At 45.1% G+C, this 27867-nt stretch overlaps 2 protein-coding genes across 2 annotated transcripts in view; one reads left to right on the top strand and one right to left on the bottom strand.

Moving 5' to 3' along the window:
- The first annotated feature begins 1605 nt into the window (after positions 1–1605).
- The window catches only part of FRY (FRY microtubule binding protein), a 422104-nt gene continuing 395842 nt past the window's right edge, over positions 1606–27867 (top strand). Inside the window, exon 1 of the mRNA XM_054015341.1 lies at positions 1606–1791. The gene's annotated coding sequence lies outside the window, so the exon portion shown is untranslated. The remainder of the gene's footprint in view (positions 1792–27867) is intronic.
- LOC128829887 (uncharacterized) lies at positions 22646–26338 on the bottom strand. The gene is made up of 2 exons (XM_054015344.1): positions 25913–26338; positions 22646–23376 (listed from the first exon to the last, which is right to left on the bottom strand). Exons 1-2 carry the CDS (start codon positions 26313–26315, stop codon positions 22901–22903), a joined length of 879 nt encoding a protein of 292 aa, XP_053871319.1. The 5' UTR covers positions 26316–26338; the 3' UTR covers positions 22646–22900.

Below are 27867 nucleotides of genomic sequence, written 5' to 3'. Positions count from 1 at the left end.
CCCCCCAGCACAGACACCCATCCCCCTACCCCTCAGAGCCCAGGGATCCAGAGGGAGAAACAACCTGATGCTCAGTCCCAGGCTTGCGTGGAGTTTCCTGTGTTCAGCCGCCTCCTTCCCTCAGGGCATGCTGGGAACTGCAGCTGCCGGAAATCCTGTAGCTCCCTCAGTCCCTCCCTCTCCTCCTGGCAGTGTCTTCTATGTGTGAGGTGGGCTCTTCTGGGTCCAGTGGCCCCTGGTGGTGGCTAGCAGCACTGCAGCCCATTTCTGTGGGGGGAAAGGAAATTCTGCATGCGCAACATTTAATTTCTGCACAATTCTGCATTGTGCAGTGGCGCAGAATTCCCCCAGGAGTAATAATATGCATATAAGAGTTAATTTGTTTGTCTTTAAGAGGGAAGATGTAGAGATATGTTTGTAGAAGATAATAATTTAGAGATGCTCCCTTATAAGGGACAGTATTAAGAACATAGGCATTTGGAGATGTGCCCTGGAGACGGGTGTTGGAAATACAACATGGTTGTGTGCAGCAGCTCACTACAGAAGTTCTCCAGTTTGTTTTTAAAGTTTTATTCCTTTCTAATTCACTGGTTTGTTTTTTAATGAACCCCAAGATTGTTATAATGGAAATAGAAAAGGGGAAGACAAGGATTACGAGAATAAGGATATCCTAGAAACTACGGCAAATTGAGGGATTTGAAGGGGGGAGGTAGGTGGAAACTAGAAACTGATATTGAAAGGAGGAAGGAAGGATATGAGGGAGAGAGATGGGTATAGGATGGGAAAAGGGGAGAGAAGATCACAAGCTCTTTGGGGATAGAGACTATCTTTTTGTTCTGTGTTTGTACAGTGCCTGGCACAATGGGGTCCTGGTCCATGACTAGGACTTCTAGGCACTATGATAATGCATGATGAAGCCTTTGTTTGTGTGTTCTCAGTTGTCTACTGATTTAATATTTCCTTGCAAAAAAACAGTTGTGCTTGACTTTTTTCAGTGGTCACCAGCTCCTTATATTTCATGCATGGTTTAGTATACCTCTACCCTGATATAACGCTGTCCTCAGGAGCCAAAAATTCTTACCGCGTTATATCGAACGTGCTTTGATCCAGCGGAGTGCGCAGCCCCGCCCCCCTCGGAGCACTGCTTTACCACGTTATATCTAAATTCGTGTTATATCGGGTCGCGTTATATCGGGGTAGAGGTGTAGTAGTAAGTTTGTTCTGACTGTGGTTCATTCTTCACCAGTCCTAAACCCCTTCTTTTGTGAGCAAAAAGGAGAATGATACATGTTTATGCAATCAACATCACGTATACATTGCACAGATGGTTCACTTTATAATTCTGCAGTGATAATTTTTAGTAGTCTGGAGACAGTATCAGAAGCCAATGCCGAAGTCTTTTTGTCACTACAGAGCTTTAGGAGAGCTGGGGCTGGGGCTGAGAACTTAGTATCTTCTCCTTTAGAAGATGCAATGCCATAGCTAATCACCACTGTCATGTCCTTGTGTGTGTGTGTTGGAGTAGGGGGAGATTGAATATCAGTTTGGAAAGCCATAGTTTAATTGTGTTTTGTTCTTTTGTTTGCTTGCATTTGTTTAGAAAGGGGCTGAAGAGTGGCACTTACAGTACAGAAGAATATCTGTGCATGCTGGCACGTGTCTTTTGCTAGTGGAAATTCTAATGGCTCAAAATGTGAACTAAATCAAATCTGACCTGTCACCTGCTAGAGGTGAAACACACCCAGAGTGGAAATCTACTGCAGTCACATCTTCCACGGACATGAATTAAAGGTAAGTAGCCTTCTCTTACCTAATTATTTTTATAATCAAGCTTTGTTGCTAATTATTTTTCACATAATTTGCTGAATGGCCTACTGCGTTCCTTATAATTATGGAGCTTGCCTAATACAATAGTTTGGTGTATACAGTGCACGCATTGCTGATAGAGCTTTGTCGATATATCTTCATAGTTCAGTCCATGCTTTCTTCCCTTTATTGAGCTGGCTAAATAATTTATTAAAAATTGCCTTCCTATAATAAACCTAGTAGCTTAAGTTACATTGTTCTCTACCTAGGACAGTGCTTTTGCAGGTTATATCTTAGTTTAGTATCAAAGTCTGCCAAAAACAAAACAAGAGAGAGGTAAATTATGTTGTTTTGTTTGTGTTAAAGGACAATATTAGAGGCACCCAGAAGATTTGCTATACTGAGGGGCCCTTCCAGAAGTTATAGCTGGGGTTGAAGCTCTTGTAGGAGGCAGAAACCGATATAGTAGCAGTGATTCTGAAGAGCAGATCAGTTCAGCAGCTGTGGCGCATGGGAGAGGAGCAGCAGGGTCCTCTGTAGAACTAGCTGAGGGCAAGTGTCTGCAAACTTCTGATCTAATGAGGTGGAGGCAGGATAAGCTCCAGCACACTCTGTCCAAGATAGAGGTGGAAGCCAGTATTTCTCACCTTTAAATAGGCAGCAGATGGTGGGGTGTTAGCATGGCAGAGAAAAGCCGTCCCACCAAAGAAGTGCAACTGCCTAGATGTTGTCTCGAGAAGTGAGAGCAGAAAGAGCTACAGCTAGTTTCACTGCAGCTTGAAACTGCCGGCCCAGGCTCTGATCTTGTCCCCGTCTCTCTGCTTCTAGCAGGCTGGGCTACCCTATTACTTCTCCAATTGCAAAGGGGTGGTCCCTTAAGATCCATTGGTGGGAGAGAATGGAGCAATGTCTGCACAGCCGGCCCTGTCTTCTGCCCCAGCCCCATTAGAATGGGGGAATCTAAATTTCTGGAAGTCAGAAGGGGCATAGGACAAGGGAACTGGGCTTATAAGAGTCATGGCTCGTTTCTCTCAACAAATGGGTGTAAAATTCAAATTTTCTATATAGAATGTACATTGTCCACCAAATAAAAGGCTTTCAAGTGGTTATTTACGATATGGCCCCAGACAATCTTGAATTGCTGCTGCTGCTGCCACCAGCATAATCGCTTAGGACCATCCTCTGTATCTATGCTTCCTTGCTGTAAGTAAATATTGTTTTAATATGAATAAAGACCCTGCATAAAACAGCCTAGTGAAACAAACTGTGAAGAAGTAACTGATGGCTGAAGTTTTGAAGATATCTTTACCTGTTTTTTTCTTTTGAAATGAAAATTCTAGAAAAATAAAATCCCTAAAGCAATGTCCCTTCTTACAAGGACTATCTAGAAACTTGTTTTAGAAGAAAATGATAGGTAGCCATGCAGAAAAAAGCACTGGGTCCTAAAAGTATTCATTCTGTTAAAGAATCTTATGCACAGGGAAAAAACAGGTAAAATGGAATTTGTTCTAATTCAAATGTTGAGGGAAGCATCTTATCTAAAATACGATTTTCAAAACAGTTGTCTTTATATAGAGCAAAAATGGTTGTTTTCACAAGCAAGTGTAGTTAGAAGAACAGCTTGCCTTTTACCTACACTATTTGGTCATGGAATGACTAGCAGAGACCTGAGGAGAGAAGTTATGCAGTGCCTATAGGGAAACCTAATCTTGCAAAACTCTAGACATTGAGTAACTTTGAAAATGATAGATAGCATGAACAAAATCAGTGCTCCTCACTTTCTCCAACTTGATCGTGTGGGCACATAGGGGATATTGTTTCTGAAGGAAAGTGGGTGTTATTTGCACAGAATTGGTGCTAGTAAAGTTATTTTCATATACCAGTATCATAAAATCACATTAAAAATGTCTTACAGAAGTCCTCAAAAATATCTTGAGAGAGAAAACGTCAAGCTCAGAAATCTTATTTATAGTATTTGACATTTCTCTTAATGGCACAAACTGGGTTCTTAGCCAAAGCTTTTTGACATCTATGTAAAACTCCCACTGACTAGGGTTACCATATTTCCACAATCAAAAAAGAGGACACTGGGGGGGGGGGAGGAGCCCAGCTCTAGCCCCGCCCCTGCCCCACCCCATCCACTCCCTCCCACTTCCCACCTCCTGACTGCCCCCCTCAGAACTCCCAACCCCCCCCCCCGCTCCTTGTCCCCTGACTGCCCCCTCCTGGGACTCCTGCCACTAACTGCCCCCTAGGACTCCACCCCCTATCTAAGCCTCCCTGCTTCTTGTCCCCTGACTGCCCCCGCCTAAGAACCCCCCACCCTAACTGCCCCCCTAGGACTCTACCTGTCCCCTGACTGCCCTGACCCTTATCCACACCCCCACCCCATATTCACACCCCCGTCCCCAGACAGACCCCCGGGACTCCCATACCCTATCCAACTGCTCCCCGCCCCCTGACAGGACCCCCAGAACTCCCAACCCATCCAACCCCCTCTGCTCCCTGCCTGCCTCGACCCCTCTCCACACCCCTGCTCCCCTGCCAGCCCCCCCAGAACCCCCGACCCATCTAACCCCCCCCCGCTCCCTGTCCCTGACTGTCCCAACCCTCCTCCACACCCCTGCCCCCCTGACAGCCCCCCCGAACTCCCGACCCATCCAACCCCCCCCTCCCCCGTCCCCTGACCATGGCCGGCTTTAGCAAGAGCTCAGAAATTGGGCTGCGCTCTGGCCAGGGTCGCGGGGCTTGGGGCTGGGCTGGAGGTGCTCAGCTGGGGCCAGGCCGGCGTGCTCGGCTGGAACTGGGGCCGGCGCCCCGGGGCCTGAGCCGGGCCAGAGCCACTGGAGCCAGGGCCAGAGCCGCTGGGGCCAGGGCCGGGGGTGCTTGGCTGGCACGCTCAGCCGGAACCGGGGCCGCTGCCCTGGGGCCCGAGCCGGGCCGGGGCCGGGGCTGGGGCCAGGGGTGCTTGGCCGGCGCCGCTCGGCTGGGGCCGGGGCCCCGGGGCCGGAGTTGGGCCGGAGCCGTTGGGGCAAGGGCCGGAGCCGCCGGGGCCGGAGGGAGCCGCTCGGCCAGGGCAGGACTGGGCCGCGCCGTGCCTCGCCTCCTCGGAGCCCTCCTCCTCGCGTCCCCCCCAATCTTACCTGCTGCTGCCCGCCTGCCCCTGCTTATTTTCACACTTCCCGCGAACATCTGAGCGTTCAGGGGAGGAGAGGAGGGAAAAGACAGCTGCGGGGCCGGGTGGCGTACTAAGGCTGCAGGGGATGGGGGGAGCTGGGAAGGGTCTTTGGCTGCCCAGTGGCGCTTAGCCGCCGCTTTTCGATCTATAAATAGCCGACCGGGGGGAAATCCCGGACACTTTTAGATTTTTAGAAATCCCCCCCCCGGACTGCTATTTATAGACCGAAAAGCCAGACATCTCCGGGGAAATCCAGACGTATGGTAGCTCTACCACTGACTTCAGTGGAATTTGGATCAGGCCCTAAGTTACTATCAGCTTTTCACAATATGTAATCAGTTAGATCAATTATAGAACTATCTTCAAAATTTTCAGAGTAATCCTGTCCATTTTTGAGCTGGGATGCCTAAAAAGTTGCCTAATTATCATGGTAAAATATACTGTATTTCTGATTTTTTTTTTTTTTTTTAATTAATCTCAAACTATCCTTTGTGGAATGTGTCTTCCATTTCACAATAGCAGTGAGAATATGCGGACAGTGTATTTACTGGCTGTTACCTCACTTCTCGTGCTTTAAAAAAAAAAAAATCCTTTGAAGCTAAAGGAAAGAAAAAAACTGAATGGTGTGAACCAAATGAGGGGATATCCCCTAGGATGTTTTGTGAGAGAGTGGAGCTGGGTTTTTTGCTACCGTATTTATCTAGATATTTTAAAATAATTACAATTTAACTTTTGTGTTAGATTACTAAAATCTAGCTTGCCTTGTTTGACCTGGTTCTTTTGAAATCAGCTATGGACAGTTCAAAACAATCAATCAATTAAACAAACAAACAAAAATCCCACCCCAATAGTTAGTCTTGATCATCCTCCATGTGATTCAGAACACCTTAGGAATATTTTTACTGGCCAAGTGGAAAAACATCTTATTTTAGGACTTAATCCTTTCTAAATTTAAAAATATTTTTAGCCCTGTTACTGAATGTATGGCATGGAACCATAACCACTTAAATTGAAGATTCCAGAGAGCTGCAAGTGGTCAAAGTGCAGGGGTAAAGATTACAGCATATTTCATGCATCAAAGATGCCAAGAAGCTGTGGAGTTTAGTGGACATTAAACATGAATCCAAAAGAGGGAGAGCATTGATTTGCAGTCCATTTTAGTTTTTAGCCTTTTGAATAAACGTTCATTTCACTTAGGAGGGAAACATTTTTCTTACTTATTAATGAAGTTGGGTTATGCTTTATTGTTTAACAATGAGGTCTTGCCCCAGGGTGATGATATTCTGCAGTACTTCCTGCAAAACAATGTTAGAGCATTAAATCATGTTCAGTGCTCAATGGCTAGACTTACTACAAAATATCCCTAGATCTTTTGCTTAAATATAACTAAAGCTGATGCAGATCAAATAGTAACTAGAATTAAGAGAGGAAGCCAAGTTTGAAAAAGAGCACTAATGTTACTGTCTTTACAGGATCAAACTTTATGAGGAAGCTGAGTTATTGCCATCATGATAGTAAGCACTGAAATCTTATTTTTGTTGAGTTTTTCCCCACAAAAACATAATCCAATATAAAATTTATTTTAATAGTGCTGTAATTATGGAGAAATTTATAGTCAGAATGTAAGAACAATATTTTTGTTTTGCATAGTCTGCTTTGTATGCATACAGTATATATTAAAATCCATATTGTAATTGGCAGCAAATAAATAGGTCCAGTTTATGTTGTGCAAAAGTACAACTGAAAGAGTTTTAATGTTACTATGTCATTGCCATGGTGGAGACCAAGTGATTTTTTTCCCTCCTCTAAAATATCATCTGTGAAGTTTTATCCATTGGAACTGTATCAGATTCAAGGTAATCTGGGTTAAACAAATGTCAAAGTTAACTGTTTCTTGCTGTATGGAGCTTTCAGTCGTCTTTGTCGATAAGAGTGACGGAATATGGAACAGTTTCTCTTGAGCTGTTATAGCATTATCGAAGTATGAAGGAATAAAGGATTGATTCTTCCTTATTGAAATAATTAGGAATTTTGCCATTGACTATAGTGAGAACAGGATTAGACACAAAGTATACTCCACTACAGTTTCATCTGGTGGCCCAGTCTAGATTCTTATGTAGTTAGTGACCATCATTGTTAAATTTCTAAAGTGAACTCCTGAAGATACATTTAGTGTGTGTGCTCTCTCTCCCACTTCCCTTCAGTCAGCAGAGGTTGGACTTTATCTTTTTTGTCCTCATGTAATTATGGAAAAGCTGGGTCAAAGAATTGAGTTATACATCTTGCTCTGAAGGTGCTGAGGTTTGTTGTGGTCATCCTGATCTTCTGGGAGAGGCCAGTTGCTGAGAAAGTTCTCTCTTCTGCTCACCTCAGGTTTACTTTTGACAGGTCTGTTTCAGTAGCTGAGAGAGCAATTCAAACTGTAAAAAGAATTCTTAAAAGAATCTAACTTGGATAACACAGCCTCTTAGTCTGGTGGACTATTGGAATACACCTATAGGAGATTTAGGATCACCTGCTCCTCTAAGGACCAGATTACTGACTTCATCGAAGTTGTTACCACCCAAGCTGATACAAGGAGACATACTAAATAGCTTAAAATTGAAACAAGCGAAACAGAAATATTTCTTTGACAAAAATACATAGCCTTTATCACCACTGGAAAATGGACAGACTTTGTATTAATCAGAAAGGAGCATGCAAACCTGCAAAGGTGATTGATCAACATACCGCTCGAAGATCTTATTCAGGCAGAAGAAGATGTCTGTGGAAGAAACCGAAAGGATTTTACTCCTGGGGGAATTCTGTGCCACTGCACATGTGCAGAATTCATGTCCCCTGCAGATTTCTTTGCTTCCCTGCAGAAAAATGGCTTTCTGATGGGGAAGCCACAAGAACGACCCTCCCGAGCAGTATGTTTTGGATGCTCAGGCCAGCCAGCAGAGAAGTAAACCACTGTGGGGTGGGGACAGAACTGGGGAAGACCCAGCTGGTGGCTCCTACTCTGTGCCAGGCTCAGCTGCTAGTCCTGGCTGGGCTGGGTAGTATGGGACTTCCTCTTCCCATGCACAGCGTCCAGGGCTGGGTCAGACCAACCCCCAGATTTCTCCCCTAGCTGTAGGAAGCTCTGCAAACTCCTCCATCCCCATTTCCTGCACCCATTGTCCTCAGTTGCCGGGGGAGGGATCCCTGTACAGGGAGCTGCTCCCCCATCTGCTCAACCCTCACACATCCAGACCTCCTCATACCCAGACCCTCCCACCGAGCCTCACCCCTGACACTCAGAACACCCCTCTCCCCGGATGAGCTCTGCTCCCACTGCACCTGGACCACCCAGATGAGCCACCCACACCTGGATTCCAACGCCACCAAGCCCCAATTAGTTGTACCTGGATCCCCACCCTTCTGAGCCCCACTCCCCCCTGCTGAGCTCTATTCCCCCACATCCAGACCCCTCTGCTTAGCCCCAAGCACCTTAACCTGGACTCCCCCCCCCCCAAAGAGTCCCATTATCACTGCACCCTACCACCCCTCCCCCCCCAACAAGACCCAGTGCATCCTAATCTCCCCCCCCCCCCCCGCATCTGGATCCCCCATTGAGCTGGCCACACCCAAATTGCCCCACACAGAACCTTCTCAAACCACACCTGGATCCCCCTCACTAATCCCCTCCGCACTCGGATCCTGCCTTGCTGAGCCTGATGCATCTGACATGGAGGGGCATGGCCCTGGGCTGTTTCTGGGGCAGGCCTGGTCCTTGCGCTGTGTCAGGGTTGTATGCAGCCTTACCACTGAGTCCGTATCCCGAGGGCGGAGGGGAGCTGCACAGTGGTCTCCCACCTCTGTGCAGCCAGTGGTCTGTGCTCCCCAATACCATGCTGAAGCCTCCACATTTATTTGACAAATAAAATTTGCAGAATTTTGTTTTGCCCCAGAATTTTGAATTTTTTGCCTCAGAATGCTCTCAGGAGTAGGATTTGATGAAAACAAAATGAATTGCGGAGAACGAGAATGAACATTTTGAATAAACAGAAACTGTGTCAATTTCCAACTCAGAAATGCAAGCAATACTAAACCAATCTACTGAGTCTCAAGCAGTTAGTTTGAATAAAGAAAAAAATGGGACACTGAAACTCCTGTTACTGCCTCTTTAGGCAGAGTGATAAGAAAACCTGCTAGATAGTCCATTCTAGATTTTTAAAGATTCAGATTAGAGTTATGAATGTTGAATTAAGGTGATACAATTAAGTAAAAAAGTTTAAATTCAGTTAAATTGTCTGCATATAGTTTTTTTAAAAGGGAGATGTAATGATGATAGGAATTTTGGAGAAGGACTAAAGTTTCCTGTAGTGTTATATGGGGCAAATCATTATGTAGTGAGTCTTAGCAGCAGACATACATGTTGCTTTTCTATGGACTTGGAGCCAGGTTGACAAGTCAGCAATACATATCTGTATAGTTCTCGGTAATAAGTACAGTGTTTGCTGTTACTTAAACTCTCCAGTATCTTTTCTTATGTAACTTTAGCGCCCTCGTGGCCAAGATGGAGTCTGCTCTGCAGGCAGCTCTGGCCAGGAGACGGCGCGCGCAGGAATGCAGCAGGAAAAATCCCTTCCACCCCCGGGGCACCTGTTCCAAACCCTCCAGAGTGAACACATACACCCACAGGAAAAGTACAATGGATATAACAAAGGGAGATATTTATTTACAGAGGGATGAGAGGAGACAGTGGCTACCAAAGAATTGTATTAGACATTCTTCCAAGAATGGCTGAGACTGGATCCTTTAGTTCAGTGATTTCAGGTACTCCAGTTAACGTTGAATTTGTAAGTCTATCCTTATTCTGAGGCTAGTTTGTCTGTATCTGTTTCAATATCCCTGAGAAATGTCTTGGCCTGACAAAGAGCGTTTTAGATACGTAGTGTTAATATGTTGGAAGACCTGCAGTTGCAGTAGGATGGATTCTAACTAGTGGGTCTTTTCCTTCTGTAACTTCTATGATCCTATATATCCTGTATCTTTAGATAAGAGATTCTTCCTTTTTTCAGTAGTGATGAAGATTAATGTTACTTAAGGGAGGTAACACACAATTCATAATTGCTAACTAAGAATTCCAAGGGACTGGAATTGAGAGTGAAGTGGCTGGGGCTGTGATCTCTCTAAAGATTCTTGGGTTAGATCCCTTGCAATGCAAAGGTTAGATTTCTGTCTATTAAAGAAAACCTGGTAAATCATTTCCATGCTGAAGTGTAGCAAAGTACTTCAAAACAGAGCTTGAGTCAGTGTTCCCAAAAGACCCATCGGAGAAATCACAAGTTGAAACAATGGATGAGATTGTTGTGAAGAAGCAAGAAAAGAAATGTAGAGGAGAAGGGCAGACAAGTTGATGGAATGGAAAGGTGCTATGATTGTGAAGGTAGAGGACATTTCCCACACAGTGAAAGGAGCCAGCTACATGTCTCAGAGCCTGTGCTCCAGCCAGACCAGGAGCATCTGTGCTGCTCTTTTTAGCAAGCCCCCTAAGCACAAGTCAGTTGACCTGGGGCTCTGAGATTTGCTACTGCAGGGCATGTTTCTTCCAGTATAGATATACCCTATGGTGAAGAAAAAGGTAGTAGGATAGAAACTGGGGAAGGAAGGAAAGAAGTGGAAATACTGAAGGTAAAAGGCCATATCAGAATAGAAGAAAATGTCTTGAGCAAAAGGCTGTAGAAGTAAACTGTCTTAAAAGGATGAGAAATGATAGGAAAATAGTCATAATTGCTGAAGTAATAATGATGCATCAAGGCAGTAGTGGATTATGAAAGGGAAACATAAGAAGGAAGAAAAAGCATGGACATATTAATATTTCAGAGCAGGAAATTGTATCTTTCATATATGGTACACTGAGAAAATCATTGATACTAAACAAATAATTTTGATTTTAAACAAACTTTCTAAAAAGTAAGTGTTGTAACTCTAGTGCTTTGGCTGTTCAGTTTTTTTTTTTTTAAATGAACAGTTTTCCAGCTTTTGTCAGGGAGATATATTGGCTATTGCCTCAGGAAACTATTATCATTACTCTTTTTCATTCTGAAATGTTGATGATTATGTATAATTGATATGCCAACACAGAACAAATAACCAGCTGTTTACTTTTGAGAAAACAAGTGAACTTTATTGACATACAGAAAATTATCTAGAGTTTATGGTGTGATAAGCAGACTATGAAGTAACCCAACAGATAAATCTAATATTAATTTTCAGACTTCACTGATTAAGACTAGGAAGTGAAGTGTGATGTTGCCATGGGGAAGTCTATAAGATAAAGCGCAAGAAGAACTGAGCTAGTAAATAATTGATATGGTTCTAAGATTAGGAATGATCATTTACAGTCTGTTCTCTTTGATACGTATGCATACTTCGTACATTATAAACTCTCAAGCAACACATAAGCACATTATGTGATAGGTTCCATGTAGAACTTAAATATATTATACAGCTCATATGTGTGCATAGGTACATACAATTATATATAAAGTTACTGCAACATTAAAGTTGAGAAATCAAGCACATAACGGAGACCGTTAGAAAATGTATGGCTTTTAAGATCATATTAACTTTGCCATCCTGTGTATATCATAGTATATTTTTAATAACAATATATTAAGGTATGCATTTAACATGGAAGAGAGGAATGAGATAATGGTGCACCAGAAACCTTAATATTTTAATAGCCTGTCTGAAGTAGGGTGACAAGATGTCCTGATTTTTGGGTCTTTTTCTTATATAGGCTCCTATTTACCACCCACCCCCTTTCCCAATTTTTCACATTTGCTGTCTTGTCACCCTAGTCTGAAGGCTTAACTCTTTAACTTTAATCTTGCATAAGATTGCCCCTGCAATATTAGTTTCCTAGATTTTTTTTCCCTTCTTTTTATTAATTTTTCCCCGCCGAGGAATGTAAATGAGGTGCCCTTAATTAGACATCCTTAATTGAGGGATACTTGATACAGGAGCTCCTAAGAAGAATGAAAGTACTTTACTAGTTTTCAAAAAGAGAGAAGATTGATCCTGGCAAGCGTTACTTTTGAAGTCCAAAATCTATCCTGATAAAATAATTTAACAAATATCTAGAAAGTTTTTTCTTAATATGTTGAGGAGTGATGAACAGTAAGCAGCATGGCATTATAAGCAATAATCTTACCTGATAAAATTGTTTAACTTCGTGCATAGAATTATATAATGAGTGCAGGGACACAATGGGAGTAAATATATTTAAACCTTAGGAAAGGATTTTACACATTATCTCTCAGAATTAACTCTAATCGCTCGTGGACTGAAATGCTATCATACTGATTCAAAATTAATGAAGAATTTTCACTAAAGGAGTTACGATAAACAGCAATATACTAGTCTGGAGAGAGGTGTCTAGGGAAAAACTGCAAAAATTAGTGTTAGGACCAATCCTGTTTAACATTTTACTGCCTAGAACAGGTTTAAAAAAACCCAGCATGCTAATGAAATGTGAAGATTATATTAAATTGGGAAAAAAGAACAGGAGTACTTGTGGCACCTTAGAGACTAACAAATTTATTAGAGCATAAGCTTTCGTGGACTACAGCCCAAAGTGGGCTGTAGTCCACGAAAGCTTATGCTCTAATAAATTTGTTAGTCTCTAAGGTGCCACAAGTGGGCTGTAGTCCACGAAAGCTTATGCTCTAATAAATTTGTTAGTCTCTAAGGTGCCACAAGTACTCCTGTTCTTTTTGCGGATACAGACTAACACGGCTGCTACTCTGAAACCTGTCATTAAATTGGGAGGTTTTACTGGGCTATCTTGATTATCACTTCAAAAGTTTTTTTTTTCTCTTACTTAATTGGCCTCTCAGAGTTGGTAAGACAACTCCCACCTGTTTATGCTCTCTGTATGTGTGTATATATATCTCCTCAATATTTATTCCACTCTATATGCATCCGAAGAAGTGGGCTGTAGTCCACGAAAGCTTATGCTCTAATAAATTTGTTAGTCTCTAAGGTGCCACGAGTACACCTGTTCTTTTTATTAAATTGGGAGACACCATAACCTTCCCGTAGTAAGTGCTACAAATGTGCATAAACACAATACACCCATCTTCTCTTACACAAACAAATGTAAACATGCAAATTTAATCCTTATAAACTAATCAAGCCATATGTTTTGGGAAGGTGTTTCTGGGAAGAGAGTGAGGTGGTGTTTTTTATTTTCTGTTTTTATATACTATGTTGATGGGCATGACTCATGCCCAACAATTGAATTATGCTTAGTTAGTTTATGTTGTCTGCATTTGAACCAAGGCCAGCAAAATAATTAAGCAAATGAATAGAAGTGGAATCTGTTGTAAATACAGAATTTGACTAGAGACACAAAGGTTTAAGCACAATGGGTCCAGGAAACACTTAATATAGGAAATCCCAACAAAGGAGGCTCTAACATTGCTACTCTAAAGAGGAAGCTCATATTAATGAGGGATATAATATATAGTACATAACCAGTGACTGGAGTTCAGAACCTCCTTTTGTTGTAAAGCTATACAAATGATGGCCTTAGCACACTTCTTCATTTTTAATAGTCTTTGAGAAGAAAAGCATGGCTTGAAGAGGAAGTAGAAATTAGAATATTTATGCTAATAAGTGGGTTTCTGCAGGGTTCTGACTGAGGATGACAGAGGTATGCAGACCTGAAGAAGAGCTTTGTGTAAGCTCGAAAGCTTGTCTCACGCACCAACAGAAGTTGGTCCAGTAAAAGTTATCTCATCTACCTTGTCTCTCTAAAGGTGTATACACTCAGTGATAAAAGTGAAACATGTTTGGAATTGCAGTTGCTTCCTCTTCCAAAAGGTTCTTGATCTGCTGAGAAAGAGTGACTCCCCTCCCCCAAAAGACTGCAGAGAAAGAGTGACCCCCACCCCCCAAAAGACTGCAGTTATAACATAAATGGTATTTAATTGATAAATGGGCATTATCTTCCTGTGGTATAAATAATGCATTTTTTTTATTTATGTTTTATAAAACATGCATTTTATTTCATGTTTCTCCAGTAACTATGCACTGAATAATTTTCACTGTGCAGCTGCAAAAATGATAAAATGGTTTCTTGGTACTGTATCCAGTATTATAGCAGATCATTGGAAAACATAATTAATAAGTAAGACAGAGGTTTGGGACTAATTCTAAGACATGGATGTTCTGGAATATGGGGCTTATGCATCCACATGTGAACTTCCATAATATGCCTATGACCATAATTTTTTTCAGTTTATTCTTAAAAGAGGGAGGCCTGTGGCAGAGGATCTAGGATCTGTCAGTAATTTGTTTTATGATGAGAGAAATTAATAAAAGAAATTTTTAAAAGGTCCAATCTCAGCTATCTCTGTATCCAGCAGACACCGGATATATTCATGAAGAGGGTGTAAACTAGTTCCTATAGAAAGTAACAATGCTGCAGATCAAAAGTTGGTCACCACACTTAATCTTAAAAAATTGAAATCCCCAGTGCTTTTGGTGTACCCCAGCCTTCCAGCCTCCAAGGCTGGGAGATTCTCAGAGGTAATTAGGAAGCACTCGTTGTTTGGCTTCCCCTTTTGTCACTCAACCCTTGACTTCAGGTCAAAGGCTCCTTAGTATCAATGTTAGTGAAACCTGCTGAGGTAATGACTCTAACCCAGAGGTCTCAAACTCAAATGACCACGAGGGCCGCATGAGGACTAGTACATTGGCCGAGGGCCACATTACTGACACCTTCCCCTGCCACCCTTGGCCCCGCCTCCACTCTACCCCTTTCATGAGGCCCTGCCCCCATTCCAACCCCTTCCCTGAAATCCCCACTCCAACTCTGCCCCCTTCCTGCCCCCAGGGAGGGCAGGAGGGGTGTGGGGTGTGGTGGGGGCTCAGGGCAGGGAGTTGGGGTGTGGGGTGCAGGAGGGGTGTGGGGTACAGCAGGGGGTTCGGCTGCAGGAGGGGTGCTGGGTACAGCAGGGAGTTGGGCTACAGGAGAGGCTCGGGGGGCGGGCTCTGGCCTGACACGCACCGGGGGCAGGGAAGGCCGCCTGTCTGCCTGTCCCCGCACCGCTCCGGGAAGTGGCCGGAACCTGGGGGAGGAGGGGCACAGGGGTCTGTGTGTTGCTGTTGCTTCAGGCACCATCCCCAGCAGCTCCCATTGGCCGGGAACGGGGAACTGCAGCCAATGGGAGCTGCTGGGGGCAGTGCCTGAAGCAAGAGCAACACACAGAGCCCTGTGCCCCCCCCTTCCGCACGTTCCGGCTGCTTCTCGGAGCAGCAGGGGGCAGGGCAGGCAGGGAGCCTGCCCTTCCCCCGGTGCGCGTCGGGCTGGAGCCGCTCTAGGTAAAAACGCTGGGGGGGGGCATGAGGAGCTCACGGGCTGCAGAAAACAGCCCTGCGGGCCGCATGCGGCCCCCGGGTCGCGTGTTTGAGACCCCTGCTCTAACCTGAGGCAGACACGAGGGGCATGTCTGAAAATGCATGCTGACACGGTATGGGGCACTTAAAAAGCAGGTCCTGGATGCAGAGAGAGTTGTCTGGTATCTAACTAGCAAGTGATGCTGACAGGCTAATCAAAGAGAGAAAAATGGGGATAAGAAATGAAATACTAAGGGTCTGAATCTGGAAAATATATCCACAATCTTTTCAAGCAGCAACATGCAACTTCTGGATCTACCACAAGTTGAGTTAATCAGGGGAATGGCCAGGCTGAAACATCAATAAACCTTACCAGCTTTGCAGTGAGAATATGCAGAATTTATGGAAACGTGGGAAATGAGCAGCTCATGGAGATGAGCGCCCTAGCTCCCATACTCAACAGCTTGGTCCATCCTTTCTCTCTAGCTCCTCAAGCCAGAATATGGCATCCCACTCTATGGGAACTATAAACCTGTGTTGGAGGAATAGTGCCTTCAGTCCAGGGACTGGAATTAAAAAAAAAAAAAAAAAAGGAATGAGATGAGTTGCCTTTGTCTCCATCCCAGGTATGGGTGAGAGTCTCCCTCCACTAAATTATCATGTTGTGTTTTATGGGATGTAATGGAGTGGTCACAACCCCTTCATCTTTGCTTTAGGACCTCAAAATCTGAATAGGCAGGTAATAGGTATTCTTTGAGTTATTTGGTGTCTTTGTTCCCTTTGGCTGATTGTGAAATAGAGTTGTAAATTAAGGAGAGATTACCATCCTTGGGATTTGGGACTTTTAAAATTCTTCTACAGTAATTTAGTAAGGTGGGTAAGATGTTGCCATGCATCAAGAAATCAATGAGATGTAATTTCTGCGAGTCTGGTTGACATTCTGCACTGCATATTACAATTCTGCTGAGTGAAATCCAATGTAGCCATTAGAGAAAGTAATTCTCCCTAAATACGAGGTAGCAGCTGTGGTCCAAGAAGCTCATGGAACTTTTAGGGGACAGAAGTTGCCTTTCAGCTATGTAAATCCCTAAAATAAGGGGATAATTTTATGCTGCAAATATTGCAGCACTTAGTTCTAGAATGGCTTCTGAGGGGGAATGTAGGACATTGCGGCAGTATGTTGTATTTGTCTTTAGGGAAGCAGTTGGAGTGGGAGGCAGTTGAGATGTGTCTGATCTACTAGTCACTTAAAATGTCATTACAGACAATGGAGAAGAGATCTAATGCTCCATAAATACTGCAGAGACAGAACCATTTGCCTTTTTCCCTTTTCAGGCATCTGAAAAGAAAGTAACAGCTGAGAAAATTATAGTATTTGAGACCTGTTGCATACTTACACAGGCTTTAAGCTAGGAGGAAAGGAATTTATTCTCTTTCCATTATTTAAGGAATAAACTTGTATTTTAGTAATCTAATATTCATTTATTTTCCTATTATTTTTCTAGGTTTTATGTCTGGTTTCTTCTGTTGGCATGGTGGTTATTGAATATTAATAAATTGCCCCTCATTTTGTATTACCATACTGGAGTGTTTTCATGTAGATAAAAGGGATAATGTATTTGCTTTCTTCAGGCTATGCTATATCTAGCTAGATTCAGTAAAACTGCCCAGCATCAATAGTTACAATTGAAACTGAGTTGTGGTGGTGACAGCAGTTGGAAACTCCTTTGTTTCATAGATTCTACATAGGAGCTTGATGTCTGTGATTGCTACTGGTACTGTTTCCTTTCCTATCTGCTTCCAAATTTGGGGATAGATTACTATCACAGCTACCTTTTTCCTTGAAAAAATTAATATCCTTTATTTTAATAATGAAGCTGACTACGTCTGATTTTTGTCACTTTGCAGTTTATTTGAATGTATTTTACTAGGAAAATCTTGACAGATATAAACACTATATCCAGGGGAGGAAATAAACAATTTGTAAGAATTTACAAAGGTTATCGCATGCCTAGATATCTCTAAGAATGAGGATGATAATATTTGCCCACATTTTCTTAAAAGCACTTTGAAATTTTAAAGAGGAAAAGTACTATAATTGCTAATTATTGTCACGTACAATACCATGGCAATACGCGCACTCAGAACACAGATGTTCAATATTCAAACCATCACCAATAGTTGTATGTAAGCAGCTTTCAACATACAATTCTTAACATTTTCAAAATATATTTTAAATTGTTTTTACACCAGTGAATTTTTGTTGTATTAAAAGCAGATTATTCAAAATGCTGCATATATCATATACAACTGTCCCCATGAATTTGTCTAAAATTCATATCTATGTACAACCTAGGAATTTTCTTAATAAGTTCCTGCCTCTGTTCCTATAATGGCAGGAAGATGTCCGAAGCTCCAGTGCCATTGAATGACAGGTCTGGATCTTCTCCCAAGCACAATGGAGACACTGCGAGTCTTGCTGGATGTGAATGTTTTGAGAAAAGTTTTTGTCCAATGGGAATAAATTTTCCTTTGGTTTTGTTAGTATGGATTTTGAATAGTGTTCATTGCTTAATCCTCAAGAAGTGCATTGATAGTATGATTATGACAACAGTGGCTTATTGTGGTGCTGAAGAAAGCAATATAGATTGCAATTACAAAGACTTCCTTACAGACTCTTTCTGAATTGTTTAGTCCTAAATGAAGCCAGCTTTTAAGGAATTTTGTAACCTGATATCTTTTTTGATGTATCCTTTCGTTATAGCAGAGCTTATTCTTCATTCCTATTATTCTGACTTTATTTTTGAGATTCAATTATGTCAAACACATGACCGCTAGAAAATGCAGTCACTTAAGGTATTATTCAGAACAGTTGATACCTGGTCAAATTTGTCTTTGTCTGTCTGTCTGTCTATCTATCTAAAAATACAAATTTAATCCATAAAGTGATATATATACACATATCACTGTAACTTTAAGTAAAATATATAGTCCAATTTTCTCACTTTAAAGCTCAGTTCAACAGACTTTTTTTCTCTCTGACGTTAACTCTGTTGGTGACTATTTAGGCAGCAAGTTGATTGCTACAGCTGACTGGCTAAGAATTGTGCACGTCCTATTATTTTTGTTATGCTGTCTCCCCCAACTCTCCATCCCAACCCACTTGTTTGTCTTAACCACCTATTACGTTTTGTTTTTTACACTGTATGCTCTTTGGGGCAGACCATCATTTTCTAGGCATGTGCAGTGCCTAGCGCAATAGGGACATGACCTGGATGGTCTCTAAGTGCTACTGCAATATAAAAGTTAATATTTCTAACACAAATTAGAAACAGCTGTGCCACCCTGTTACACACTTGCATATAAAGTATCCTGAGACAATACAGCTTGGTCCTGATCTTTCCTTGCTCTTCTGTTGACAAAATTCATTCTACAATGAGAATAATCAGTGACCCCCTCTCCAAATGGAACTTTAGCATGACTGGTTTTAAAAAGTGTTGATAACACGTCTCAGATCTTCAGATAGTACCAATCCCAGAGTTGATGCTTTTGTATCACTCAGCAGGAGGGTGGATATATTCTGTTGATGATGGGAGAAGGATGCCTGAACAACAGATGCCTGGTCTAACATTCTTGTCTTTCAACTTGTCACTGGTAGTGATGTCAGGAAATAGCCCAGCTCAGGAGAAAGGCTGAAGTTTATATTTTGTTGTCGTCTGTTAACAAAAGCCCTGGTATACACTGTTTGGATCAGAGTGAGAATTTCACCTGCTTACAAATTCAAGGATTCAGTAGTCTTCATGGATGTGCCAATGACACTTAAGGAGGCAGAAAAATGGGGAGTTGCTGAGCCAAGGAGTTTTATTTATATATATATATATATATATATATATATATATATATATATATATATATATATAAATCTTTCTCTCTCTCTTTGAATCTTTTGTCCAGGGCCCAGAACAGATTCACAATCCCCCTTCTTTGCAGCTTGGAATCTGAAAATTGAACCTCTTGAGTTTTGGTTACTCCAAACAGATAGTCTATATTCTGCTTCAGTCCAAGGCCCCACAACAAGGTTCTAGAAACTGGCTGGGAAGGGGAAAGTTATGTCCTCTGATGCAATTCCCACGCTGTGGGTCCTAATGCACTGTACACTAGAGATTGATCACCACAGTGGCCTAGATCTAGTTTGTTTCATGTATAAATCACAGCATTGGTAGATCAGACTCTCCTGAAGTCAAGAGAATTTGGCCTTTCGCTGTTGCATTGCTTTAAGGAATTTAGCAATCTCTAAAATTAAACTGATGGTGAGAGAAACTTTTCAAAGTGGAATCTCAGTCTTTTGCTTCAGGCCTTCACTTATATTCATTTATAACCATGTATAGAAAGAAGCCTTTTTAAGCTTTGTCACCCTTAATATGCTTATTCTGCTATTATTTCAATTTACAAGGTTAGTGAGATACTGAGATTGGAACATCAAGGAATAGAATTTGTCTCTAGGAAGAGATTGCCCCCCCCCCCCCCAAAAAAACCCAACAACATTAAATTCATTATTTCATATTAACTGAGACACTGCTTTGCTCTAACTTTGCCAAAGACCAGAATAGCTTCAGGAAGTTCAACAATCTGGTATTCCAAGTACTGCATTAATATAACTTGAGCCTTCTGTAAATTTGGATGTCCATATGTGCTGTGTGGGATATATAAAGGTCAACAGAGAGAAACTCCAAGATGGGCTTGCCTAGCCAACTGCAAGTCTTAACAAAAAACCAAAACCAAAACAAAACACAACAAAAAAATTGTCAAGCAGACCAATTCTCTTCTGTAAACACAGATTTCAGATAAATCCTTTAAAAAGTCAGCTGTCTTATTCTTCCCTCCCTTTTTATAGAAATGCTTGCTAATTCCTAGTAGTGATGCCAGTTTTATGGAATTTTGTATGTGAAAAATGAACAGACTTGTTCTTGGTTTTAAATTAGTTTTCAGTGTGTAGAATTTTTCTTCAGAATATCTGGTACACTAACACACCATTTCAGAAAATGAGAACTGCCCATTCTGGAGAGTCAGTTGGTAACCACTTCCCATTTACACACAACAGGAGTTTCCTACTGTAAAAAGGAGTCTATGGCCTTGTCTACACTACGAGAATAGTTCGAATTTACTTGCATCGAATTTTTGGAATCGATATTGCAAAGTCGAACGTCTGTGTCCACACTAAGGACAGTAATTCGACTTTGTGAGTCCACACTAACGGTGAAAGCGTCGACATTTGAAGCGGTGCACTGTGGTCAGCTATCCCACAGTTCCCGCAGTCCCCTCTGCCCATTGGAATTCTGGGTGTAGCCGGCAATGCCTTCTGGGTAACAAAATGTGTCGAGGGTGCTTTTGGGTAACTGTCGTCATCCGTCCATCACTCCCGCCCTCCCTCCCTGAAAGCGCCGGCGGGAAATCAGTTCGCGCACTTTTCCAGTCATTGACAGCGCGGATGCCACAGCACTGCGAGCATGGAGCACGCTGCGACCATCGCTGCAGTTGTGGCCGCTCTCAACGCCTCGCAGCTTATCATACAGGTTTCCCTGAGGCAGATGCAGAAAAGTCAGGCGAGGAGGCTACGGCACCGCGGTGATGTCCTGAAGTCTGAGAGTAGCACAGACCTCTCAGAAAGCAGGGGACCCAGCGCCGAGGACATCACGATGGCAATGGGTCATGTTGATGCCGTGGAACGGCGATTCTGGGCACGGGAAACAAGCACTGAGTGGTGGGACCGCATAGTGCTGCAGGTCTGGGATGAATCCCAGTGGCTGCGAAACTTTCGCATGCGGAAGGGAACTTTCCTGGAACTTTGTGAGTTGCTGTCCCCTGCCCTGAAGCGCAATGACACCCGGTTGCGAGCTGCACTGAGTGTACAGAAGCGAGTGGCCATAGCCCTCTGGAAGCTTGCAACGCCAGACAGCTACCGGTCAGTCGCGAACCAGTTTGGGGTGGGCAAATCTACCGTGGGGGTTGTTGTGATGCAAGTAGCCAAGGCAATCGTTGATGTACTGCTGCCAAAGGTAGTGACCCTGGGAAACGTGGAGGCGACCATAGATGGCTTCGCAGCGATGGGATTCCCAAACTGCGGTGGGGCCATAGATGGAACTCACATCCCTATCCTGGCACCGGACCACCAGGCCACCCAGTACATTAACCGAAAGGGCTATTTTTCCATGGTGCTGCAAGCACTGGTGGACCACAGGGGACGTTTTACCAACATCTACGTGGGATGGCCGGGCAAGGTTCATGACGCTCGTGTTTTCAGGAACTCTGGTCTGTTTAGACGGCTGCAACAAGGTATTTACTTCCCGGACCACAAAATAACTGTTGGGGATGTGGAGATGCCTATAGTCATCCTCGGGGACCCAGCCTACCCGCTAATGCCCTGGCTCATGAAGCCCTATACTGGCGCCCTGGACACTGAAAAAGAACTCTTCAACTACCGGCTGAGCAAGTGCAGAATGGTGGTGGAGTGTGCTTTTGGCCGTCTCAAGGGGAGATGGAGAAGCTTACTGACTCGCTGTGATCTCAGCGAAACCAATATCCCCATTGTTATAGCAGCTTGCTGTGTGCTCCACAATCTCTGTGAGAGCAAGGGGGAGACCTTTATGGCGGGGTGGGAGGTTGAGGAAAATAGCCTGGCTGCTGATTACGCACAGCCAGACAGCCGGGCGATTAGAAGAGAACAGCGGGAAGCGCTGTGCATCCGGGAGGCTTTGAAAGCAAAGTTCCTGAGTGAGCAGGGTAACCTGTGACTTTAAAGTTTGTGTATTGAGAAGCTGAACCTGCCCCCGTTTCTTTACCCAGTTAATGTTGACTATCCTACCCAGTTACATACTCCCTTCACCCCCTTCCAACACACGTTTCGAAATAAAAATAGTTCTACTTTGTTAATGCACACCGTTTTCTTTAATACTGTTTTCGCGGGAATTTTTTAAAACTGGGACGCAGACTGTGGTGCGGAGCGGGTGTAGTGTAGTGACGCGAATGAAGCTTCTAAACTCAAGGATTGACGGGCTCCGCTGCGGTGGGATGGTTGTTTCAACGGAGCCTGTCACCCCTCCTGATCGGGATTGTGTGTATGGGGGGGCTATGTGACTTTGTGGCAGGGGGAGGACGGTTACAGATCCCCTGCTGCGTGGCTCTGTGATCCTGCATAAGGACCGCCGCTTAAGATCTGTAACTGCCTTCCCCCGCCACAAAGTCACAGAGCAACCCACCCCCCACCACATAACATGAAAACAACCTCCCAGACTAACCAGGGTAACTAGTCACTGCATCACTGCACTGTGTATGTGCCCTGCTGCTGTGCCTGCCCCCGCCTATGTACCCTGCCAAAGGCGACTGTCCTGTCCAATTACCAACCCCCTTTCCCCTCCTCCTCCAAAAGAACATCATTGAAACAGTACTTAACATGAACGTATTTTTTATTATCAACTACACATGGAACTGGGAGGTGAAACTTGGACGGGGGCTTGTGTCAGGCGGGAAGGAAAGAACTTTTCAAGTTTTGGGGAATGAGAGCCTTCTGCTACTAGAGCTCTCTGCAGGGGTGGAGTGAGTGTTAGCAGGGACTCTGCCGCCTCTCCTTCTTTGCACTTTGGGTGAGGTGGGTATGGGACTTGGTGGCGGGGGAGGGCGGTTAGAGATGGACTGCAGCGGGGCTCTGTCCTCCTGCCTCCGTTCCTGCAGAACATCCACAAGGCGCCGGAGCGTGTCTGTTTGCTCCCTCAGTAGTCCAAGCAGCGTTTGAGTCGCCTGCTGGTCTTCCTGCCGCCACCTCTCCTCCCGATCCATGTTTGCTTGCTGCATTTGGGTCAATTTCTCCCGCCACTGGGTCTGCTGTGCTGCCTGGGCTTGGGAACAGGCCATAAGTTCAGAGAACATGTCCTCCCGTGTCCTCTTCTTCCTATGCCTAATCTTCGCTAGCCTCTGGGAGTGTGATGCCAGGCTAGGTTGTGAGACAGTCGCAGATGTGGCTGTGGGAATGGGAAAAAGGGAGTGAATTCCTCAGAAAGATAAATGTAGTTGTGAACAAAGAACATAGTCTTTCTCTGTGAACAAGACCATGCACAGCACCTATCACATGCGCACTCAGCACAAGGTCGAATTCTCGGCCTTCGCATTCAGTGCCTGGGGTCTTCCACAGCACATTTGAGAAGCGGGGCAGCACAACGGAATTTCTGTTGCAGGCAGACATGGTAAGCCGTAGACTTATGGCAGTTTAAAACTTTTATATTACCACTGGCCTCATTTCACATTTAAAGCAATGTCAGTCCCTGCTGCCAGCAATCCGGCAAGCGGGAACTCTGCCCCTGTCCCACCCCCTCGCGGCTGTCCCCAGGAACGATCCCTTTCGGCAGCCCCTCTCCCGCCTCCACCGCGTGGCTGCAAACCAGCTGTTACAGTTCTGTAAAGGAACGAGCAAGCAGTCCCAACACTAACATTCCCCTACCTAATTCAAAGCAGGTCACCATGGGCGACATCACCCTGATGAGGATCTCTGACAGCGAGAGAGAGAGAATGCTCCGGGAAAGCCTCCAAAGACCAGGGCCGTATGCCGCCCTGCTGTGCAGAGCAATGATTCCCGAGTACTTGATAGTCTCGTGGCGCGGCAACGTGTCGTACTTCGGAGGACCCAATAAGGCCGCTCTCCCCAGGAACCTCATGCAATGGTGTAGTGAGGCGGCCTGGGCCCCGACGGCCCCTGAGGGAGAGGAGCCTGAATTGGCACCCAAGTGGGCGGAGCCACCGCCACCTGTTCCCGCCCCCCGGAAGTCAAGGGGCGGGACAGGAAGTATAAGAGCCAGGCCCCAGCCCTCAGTTAGAGCCCAGCAGCCGGAGAGGCCAGACGTGCCGGTGCGAGCTCCGGCGAGACCAAGGCTTCCCAGAGCCAGGTACCCGGACACGGACGGACCGAGCTGCCCCAGAGCCAGATACCCGGACACCGACCGACCGGACCTCCCCAGAGCCAGGTACCCCGACGCGGATTGGCCAAGCCTTCCCCGAGCACGGTACCCCGAGGAGGGGCCCGAGCGCCCCCCTGACCGGAGACCGGAGGAGCAACCTGACCCGGACGACCCTCTGCGAAGTGAGGAACCCATGGTGTGGGACCCCGCTGCCGAGCCCAGCGGGGAGCAGGTACAAATGGAGGAGGAAATGGAAATCAGCCCGGGGGTAGCTGACCCCAGTCTAGCTACAACAGAGAGCGAACCCATGTTGGTGCGTTGCGGTCAGGACCCCACCAACATAGCGGCAGACTAACTGCCGCTCTTAGGGCCCCGGGCTGGGACACAGTGGAGTGGGTGGGCCTGTGTCCCCCCTGCCACCCCACTTAACGGGTGGCAGTCTCCCCCTCCAGCCAGCGCTCTGGCACCGCCACTGAGCTATTGCTTGCTGCCCTGAACGAGTGCTTGTTGCCCCACCCTGACTGAGGGTCTGGGGCGTCCCGAGTTTGTCCGTGCTCAGCTCCTGATACCCAGACCTGAACCCGAACCCCTGAACTATTGTTTGTTGCCCCGCCCTGACTGAGGGCCTGGGCCTACTAACTTTGTCTGGGCTCAGCCTGAAGGAGGGTCCTGAGCCCCTGAACTATTGTTTGTTGCCCTGCCCTGACTGAGGGCCTGGGGCTACTAACCCTGCCTGGGCTCAGCCTGAAGGAAGGTTCTGAGCCCCCTGGACTATTTTGTGCTGCCCCGCCCTGATTGAGGGCCGGGCCTGAACCCCTGACTTTACTGCTCAGCCTGAAGGAAGGTTCTGAGCCCCCTGGACTATTGTGTGCTGCCCCGCCTGATTGAGGGCCGGGCCTGAACTCCTGACTTTACTGCTCAGCCTGAAGGAAGGTTCTGAGCGCCCTGGACTATTGGGGGTTGCCCTCCCCTGAATAAGGGCCTGGGACGTCCTGAGTTTGTCAGGGCTCAGCTCCGGATCCACGGAGCTGAGCGCCCGAACTATTGTTTATTGCCCCGCCCTGAGCTAGCGCGGGGGCTTGACTGACTTTGTAATCCCCAGCTCCGGCAGTGAGGACCGGAGCCCGGGCCTGAGTTACTGCCGGACCCTGACGGAGAGCAGGAGCTCATTGCAGAGGCCGTGTACCTTTGGCCTAGTCCCTGCCAGAGGGGCGGAACCCTGAGACCGATCCAGGCCGTGTAGTGAGGCGGCCTGGCCCCCGACGGCCCCTGAGAGGGCCCGACCCCCGCACCGGACGTTTACAAATGGCTTTCCAATTACCTCCAGGAGAGCTTCATCGAGATGTCCCGGGAGGATTACTGCTCTATCCCTGCACATATAGACCGCATTTTACTGTAGCTGCAGTAGCAGGGAATAAACAGTAGAGCGGCTTGGGCAGGACAATCACGGATAACCGGACATTGCTAGATTTTTTTTCAAAACTTGCACTGCCCATGACTGAACGGTTAAGTGCCTAGGGCAAAGTAATCATGAACAACCCATTCTTTTAATTGTTAATATTCCTGTTCTGTTAAAAATAAATGTTTAGATGTTTACAACACTTACTGGCTGATCCTTCCCCAGATTCTGTGTCCGGGGTAACGGCTGGGGACGCTTCGTAGGGGATCTCTGTAAGGGTGATGAAGAGATCCTGGCTGTCGGGGAAATCAGTGTTGTGAGCGCTGCCGACTGCCTCGCCCTCCTCATCTCCTTCCTCATCTTCCCCGTCCGCTAACATGTCCGAGGAACCGGCCGTGGACAATATCCCATCCTCAGAGTCCACGGTCAGTGGTGGGGTAGTGGTGGCGGCCGCACCGAGGACGGAATGCAGTGCCTCGTAGAAACGGGATGTCTGGGGATGGGATCCGGAGCGTCCGTTTGCCTCTTTGGTCTTCTGGTAGCCTTGTCTCAGCTCCTTGATTTTCACGCGGCACTGCGTTACATCCCGGCTGTATCCTCTCTCTGACATGTCTTTTGAGATCTTCTCATAGATCTTTGCATTCCGTTTCTTGGAGCGCAGCTCAGAAAGCACGGACTCATCGCCCCACACAGCGATGAGATCCAAGACTTCCCGATCAGTCCATGCTGGGGCCCTCTTTCTATTCACAGACTGCACGGCCATCACTGCTGGAGAGCTCTGCATCGTTGCCAGTGCTGCTGAGCTCGCCACGATGTCCAGACAGGAAATGAGATTCAAACTGGCCAGACAGGAAAAGGAATTCAAATTCAAATTTTCCCGGGGCTTTTCCTGTGTGGCTGGTCAGAGCATCCGAGCTCGTACTGCTGTCCAGAGCGTCAACAGAGTGGTGCACTGTGGGATAGCTCCCGGAGCTATTAGCGTCGATTTCCATCCACACCTAGCCTAATTCGACATGGCCATGTCGAATTTAGCGCTACTCCCCTCGTCGGGGAGGAGTACAGAAGTCGAATTAAAGAGACCTCTATATCGAACTAAATACCTTCGCGGTGTGGACGGGTGCAGGGTTAATTCGATGTAATGGCGCTAACTTCGACATAAACGCCTAGTGTAGACCAGGCCTATCTATTAGAAAAAATGTTATTTCAGCAGTTGTGCATGAGAAACTAATATTCTGAGATGGAAATTACATTAAAACAGGTAAATTATTGTTACATTTGCAAACATGTTGACAAACTATGCAATAGACACAAACATCTGCATAGGCCTTGGCTACACTGGCAGTGTACAGCACTTCAACTTGCTGCGCTCAGGGGTGTGAAAAAACACCCCCCCTGAGCGCAGCGAGTGCAGCGCTGTAAAGCGCCAATGTAATCAGAGCCTGCAGCGCTGCACACTCACTCGCAGCGCTGTAAGCTATTCCCTCGGAGAGGTGGAGTACATACAGCGCTGCGAGAGCTCTCTTGCAGCGCTGACGGCGCGACTACACTCGCGATCTCAAGTGTAGCCAAGGCATTAGTTTCTCCTATACTAGAAAATACTTTCAGAAACATGCTAAAAAAATATCCTGTAAAACAAAATGAAACATAGATGGAGATCTTTCCTAGTTAAGTGTCCTCCTACTCAGGTGATGAGCCAGCTTTTGGACATCTGTAAAATGAACCTTTTTAAAAGGAAGAATTCACTGTGAATAATGTTACAGAATCAGAATTGAAAGTAATGTGCAACAAGAGAATAAACTGGATTATGCAACAATTCATATATTTTATGAAGAAGTCTTGTTTGTATTTTTTAAAATTCAATCTGATACTAGACTTTTAGTCCTGACTTTAATTCTTTCACAAAGTACCCATCCTTCAGTCCATAAATAATGTCAATTTTACCTCATCAGTTTTTCCTCTTGACTTCAGTGAATAGAGAAAATGATTTCAACCTTTTAAAAATCAAAGATTCATATCCATTATCTCAATTTTCACCATCCAAATGTATGATCTTTGATTTTATCTTATTCTTTTTTATTACTGTGTCAGCCCCTAGATACTAAAGGTGCTTTGTAAATGTCTAACAGCAAATACCTGGTAATAAGAAAATTTTCAGGCATGGT

The sequence above is a fragment of the Malaclemys terrapin genome, chromosome 1, assembly GCF_027887155.1.
Source record: "Malaclemys terrapin pileata isolate rMalTer1 chromosome 1, rMalTer1.hap1, whole genome shotgun sequence".
NCBI classification, from domain to species: domain Eukaryota; kingdom Metazoa; phylum Chordata; order Testudines; family Emydidae; genus Malaclemys; species Malaclemys terrapin.
Note: the sequence above shows the minus strand (reverse complement) of the source record. Positions and strands in the feature narration are given on the sequence as shown.

Excerpts from the sequence above, each read along its gene's own strand:
- LOC128829887 (XM_054015344.1), bottom strand. The coding sequence starts at position 26,315 with ATGTCAGAGAGAGGATACAGCCGGGATGTAACGCAGTGCCGCGTGAAA. Across the intron at positions 23,377-25,912 it reads ATCTGGGGAAGGATCAGCCA|CCACATCTGCGACTGTCTCA; the intron begins GTAAGTGTTGTA and ends CCATTCCCACAG.